At 47.2% G+C, this 5,108-nt stretch overlaps 2 protein-coding genes across 2 annotated transcripts; one reads left to right on the plus strand and one right to left on the minus strand.

Moving 5' to 3' along the window:
- Nucleotides 1-35: 35 nt before the first annotated feature.
- Nucleotides 36-1,517, plus strand: BDV38DRAFT_277119 (uncharacterized protein; the record flags this gene model as incomplete). The annotated part of the gene is made up of 1 exon (XM_032058412.1): nucleotides 36-1,517. The coding sequence occupies one exon, from the start codon at nucleotides 36-38 to the stop codon at nucleotides 1,515-1,517; it is 1,482 nt and encodes a 493-aa protein (XP_031920121.1).
- Nucleotides 1,518-1,663: 146 nt separating this feature from the next.
- Nucleotides 1,664-4,183, minus strand: BDV38DRAFT_232717 (uncharacterized protein). The gene is made up of 2 exons (XM_032053058.1): nucleotides 2,949-4,183; nucleotides 1,664-2,894 (listed from the first exon to the last, which is right to left on the minus strand). The coding sequence occupies exons 1-2, from the start codon at nucleotides 3,546-3,548 to the stop codon at nucleotides 2,145-2,147; spliced, it is 1,350 nt and encodes a 449-aa protein (XP_031920122.1). The 5' UTR covers nucleotides 3,549-4,183; the 3' UTR covers nucleotides 1,664-2,144.
- Between the last annotated feature and the right edge of the window lie 925 nt (nucleotides 4,184-5,108).

Genomic DNA, 5,108 nt, shown 5'->3' on the forward strand with positions numbered 1-5,108 from the left:
TTTTTTTTTTTTGCCCTCATCCACCCCTTTCCATGATGTCGTTGCTTGACCTCCCCCTGGAACTCTTGATACAGGTCGTACAAGAAACGATCCCAGTGGATTTTGAAGCTGCTGCCCTCTCCTGTAAAGCCATGTTTGCTGCCAGCGCTCCTTTTCGGGAGCAATATACCACTCGACGGAAACGGTTTCAAAACTTTGAGTTTTCAAAAAAAGTCGAAGAAAGGCCAGAAGGAGCGGAGGAGCCCGGCTTAGTTGACCGTTGGGATGAAATTACCCAGGAGACGGGCATCAAGATTGTGACCACACGGGAGCTACTGGAACAAATCGCACTGGATCCTTCTGTGGCGCGATACATACAATCCATTGACCTTAGAGAGCATGGAGATGACGAGGAAGATGAAGAAGTGATAAACTCCCTGGAAGCCGAGGTACCTAAAGCTCTAAGGGACTTGGTACTTACGTCGCCTTTTGTTGAGGCCGTTGGGGGAAATCCCGATGATTGGGTTGGAAGAATTCGGGAGTCCACAGTAGATGCAGACGTCTTTCTTCTGACATTGCTATCACAAGTGCGCGAAATAGCTTTACATCCACGCTGGGGCGAAGTGGAACCTTCTGATACGCGTCTGTGGCCGGTCCTCAATCTGATTACACACCGGGCAAATCACCAGGAGGAATTCCCCGATGCCCCCTTGTCAAAGCTCTCGGTCGTGCAGCCCTCCCGTGACATGGGCTATGAGGAGAAGTCCCCATTGACACCATTCGTACCATTACTAGCGATCAATTCCGTGTCCGAAGTCTACTTGGGTAGCTGCGTCTTCAAGGATGACGGGTACACTGGATACGCCTTCGACCCATTGGTGGAATGCTATAGCACAAACTTGCGGAAATTGCGTATAGAATCCTCTGTTGCTGGCTCAAGAGAGCTATCACAGCTACTCTCGCGAATCCCAAACCTGGAAAGCCTTGAGTTCTCTCATGAGACCAAGTGGCATGGCTGTGGTTATAACTGGAACGTGGGTGCATTTTTGGATACGGTGCAAAATATCTGTGCAAAGACACTCAAGGAATTGTCGGTGACAACTCTCACAGAGTGGTGTAATAGAGGGGCCACGCTGGTGGATATGACTCGTTTTCAAAAGTTGGCAGTTCTTGATTTAGGCGTCGATATGTTGTGTGGTCCGGCATATGATCCGTCGATGAGAGATATGGAATGGGATGAAACTGAGTCGGTTGGACATCCAGCCTGGCCCAAACTGATCGAGCTGTTGCCAGCGTCTATTGAAAGGTTCGACTTGTATCTCGAGACGTTTGATGATGATCATCTGAAGTGCATCTCTCATTTGATTGAGGGCCTTTCAGATGCTCAGACCACAAAACTGCCCCATTTAACTAAACTGAGCCTTTTTGTACGTATGGATTCCCCGAGAATTCCAGACATAGCACTTGAGGTTTTGAATGCTGCGAAGGCAAGTGGGTTCTCAATCCTGAAGTTTGCTACCTCCATCCCTCTTTTATAAATGCCTTCTTGATCATTGTATTCGGGACGCCCTCGTAAAAGCGCTTGGTTTCCCCTATATGGGACGGAAGCCTTAGTCCTATACACTTTTAGATATTGCTGTAGTCACGTTTAATGCATGGAAACTACTCGTGCCCGCTCTTATATATGAGTTCGCAGATTTATTATCTACACAAATCCAAATATAAGCTACACCAGTTCTAAGATTAACTAACAACAGATATCAATTCATAAAATCATCATCATATAGTAACATCCATCAAGGCTTTTCTCTAGCCATTTTATCTTTTGCTGTTGTTGAGGTTCTCCTGTTTAACCTGGGAGAAATAATCCACCATGCTCAAAACTCCCAATGTGGAAAAAAAAAAAGAGAAGAAAGAGAAGAAAAAAAATAGCACGCCAATTCCTCTTGTATGCCGAAAGACCGAACAAAGACGCCTATAGCTAGCAATTGCGCTCCCAACCCGAAAGTAACAAGATAAATCACAAAGAGACGAATCAAACGGCCAACTCCATTACAATCCCAATGGTAGAACATCAGCTTTTGTCTTGCCTGCTTTTTTAGTGGAGAAAAAGAATAAATAAGGTGTCGTAAGTGTACAATCAATCGAATAAAATCGAATCACAGTCAATGTGAGTCGTTGCTGGGCTGTTTGCTATGAGCCCTTTTGCGGCTAGTAGCTTCCCAAATTAGACGCTTTCGTTTCTGGTCATCGATCTCGAAGAAGGATGAGTTATCAGGAGTGTGGCTGGGAATATTTTCCGGTCGCATGGCAAGTGCGCTTGAGGACTTCATTTTCTTGAGGCTCTTGACCTTTCCAGCGTCGCTGAGTTTTCGTAGCTCTCGTGTTAGCCGCTCCAATGCGGATCCACCCGTTTTCTGGTGAGCTTGTTTCGGGGCCGGTGGCAACGGCTTGTCCAAGATTTCCTCGGAGCCGTTGCTGCTGTGAACAGATGGGGCGTGGAATTTGTCTGCCGAGCCGAAGCTGATGCCTGAATCCACCTTCCGACGGGGCTGAGACTCCGCCTCCACAACCACCTCAAGACTGCTCTGATCATTGACCATGGCACAGTCATCGATGATTTCGTTGGTAAGCCGAAGGTACCTATCCAAAGCGTCCCGCACTAGCGGCCATCCCGTCTCCTCTCCCTCCGGTGCGCCCTGCGTGATGACCTTCTGGAGGATCTCTTTTCCATTGGGCTTATCGAAGGCCGCAATGTATCGGAAGAACCCATCCCGTTGAGACTTGAGAATCTTAGCAGTCAACTGTGGCGTAGGGTTGACGGTTGCATCCGTGATGGGTGGGAATAGAGTGTTAAGCATGGCAATACAATTGGCCTTGTTGTGTGGTTCAAGCAGCATCTCATTGATCAGGGTCTGGGGGAAATCATTAGTCACCTATTGAGGAAAAGACTAGACATGGTGACTTACCCAGCGGCGTAGGCCAATGTAGACCTGGGTATAGAGTGCCTCAGCCGTGCGGTTTTTGGCGCAGTTGGACTCAAGCCAGGCCAAGACATTGGGCCATTTCTTTCCAAGCTCCTCTTTCTCCTTGAGATCGTCCGGCTTGATCTGCAAACGGTCCAGGGCCGCTTTCACCTCCTTCCTTCGACGAATCTCCAGATCTCTGAGATAATCAAGACCAGTCAACGCCTGAGGAAAGTCAACGTCACCCAACTCCAAAGTGAAACAGCGACGCAGAAAGGAGGTCACAAAGCTGGGAGGCAGAGAGCATGGCTGTGACGGCAATCGGGAGATCTGATGGGTGAGCAATGCCCTAAAATCGGCGGCACGATCCAAAGCATCGTCCTGGGACGACACTGAAGACTTTGGCGAGTGGGATGGGCGCTCGCAGAAAGCTGTCTCGGGAGCACGGTTGGCGGGTGGCGGCTGTCTCGTTGGGTTGCAGTTCAATGCATACATAGTGCGTAATGGAAGTTCGTAAGAACCAGGGTAACGAAGACAGTGGTCAAAGATCCAGGTCAATGCGGACCCATCCGGGGCATCCAGGAGCTCTTGTGAATTCGCCATGGTGTGTGATGAATGAAGGAAGCGAAAGAAGGAGTCACAATGGTATTAAGGGAAGAGTAATGTAGGTTGCGATGGTGAGGAACTACGGGGATAGAGGAGTATAAGAAGGGAAGCCAGACATCCAAGCTGGCGAGAATCGAATGGAAGTGGATAAGCTTAGGGATAGTAGGAAGGCGCTTGTACGACGTGACGGGATGCAGTCAAGCACGGTAGACACACACACACACCCACTCTCTCTCTCTCAAAGTTGACAGGAGCTGTTCGCGATAAGGACGATTGACAATACTCGCGTGTAACGTATACGAATATGCAGAGTCGACAGTCAAGACCTGTACCGAACCTCCTTAATTATAGGAGCCAAGGAGCGAGTGGTTTATCCCTTGGGTCTTGATTGTGGTGTGGTGCGCGTGAGAGGGGGTAACGTTCCTGTGGGAGTCTACCAGTGGAACCCGTTTTGTCGTCTGTGCTGGGTTGTAGACTGGGTTGCCTCTCAAGCTTTCTTTGTCCTATTTGGATTATTTTGCTTTGTCGAGGACCACGAAAATTGGAAAGGAGGAGTAAGGAGATCGAAGAGTAAAAAAAAGAAAAAGAAAAAAAAAGACAGAAAATAAGAGAATAAAAAGAAAAAGTAAAACAAAGATTGGATAGGTTATCAATAACCTAAATGCAGAGAACGGAAGGATAAGTATGGCTGAGGTTACACGGCAAGCCAATAGTTTAAAGTCCCCGGATAGGGTTGCCAGCCAAGCAAACCAACGTAACGGAATATGAACTATCAATCGGAACCGAGGCACTGCACGGTATTTTTTTTTTTTTCCTGTTCTTCCTTTCCAGTTGGTTGGTTGACACACAGGAAGAGACACAAAAAGATTGGTGGGGACACGATCAAAGCTGAGTCAAAATTAAAAACAGAAATGAATGTCTGTAGGATAGAGCGAGAGGTGGGCGAATGATTGAAGGTCCAAACGAAGGAGTGTTTCGTCCAGAGGATGGAGGGAGACGCAGAGAGAAAGCGAGAGAGAGGAGAGAAAGTGGGCAAGGAAAGGGTAAATAAAAAACCAAGACACCGGAAAGAGAGGGGAAGCAATCACAATTTAATAAGATGATAAAATATTATTTGATGTGAAGGAGGGAAAAGAGGAGAACCAAGGGAGTGGAGACTGGATCAGGTACAGTCAGTCAAGTCTCGGTTCTGGACTCTTAAACGGTTGCGTCTAACAGCGATCCAAAAGTACAAGTTTCTAAAGACCCTTTACCTAATCAATGCATCGCATCCACTCCAGTGAACTCCAGAGGATCGATCGACTGCCAGCCAGTTCCAGTTCCACGGATACTGCCCGTGTCTTTGGTAAAATGGTACCAATCACCAAGTCCAAAACTACTGGGGATTTTTTTGTTTTGTTTTCTTTTTGTTTCTTAATTTATGCCTGTCATCTCGAGTCCACTTCGACTAAAACATTACAACAATACTCTTATTGCCCTGTGCTCAATTGCCCTGAACTTGAAAGAAGATAAAAATATATCACACGTGTTCTGAGAATACTCGGAGGCAAAAAAAAA

The sequence above is a fragment of the Aspergillus pseudotamarii genome, assembly GCF_009193445.1.
Source record: "Aspergillus pseudotamarii strain CBS 117625 unplaced genomic scaffold BDV38scaffold_1, whole genome shotgun sequence".
Taxonomy (NCBI): Eukaryota; Fungi; Ascomycota; class Eurotiomycetes; order Eurotiales; family Aspergillaceae; genus Aspergillus; species Aspergillus pseudotamarii.

Excerpts from the sequence above, each read along its gene's own strand:
- BDV38DRAFT_232717 (XM_032053058.1), bottom strand. The coding sequence starts at position 3,548 with ATGGCGAATTCACAAGAGCTCCTGGATGCCCCGGATGGGTCCGCATTG. Across the intron at positions 2,895-2,948 it reads ACATTGGCCTACGCCGCTGG|ACCCTGATCAATGAGATGCT; the intron begins GTAAGTCACCAT and ends GATTTCCCCCAG.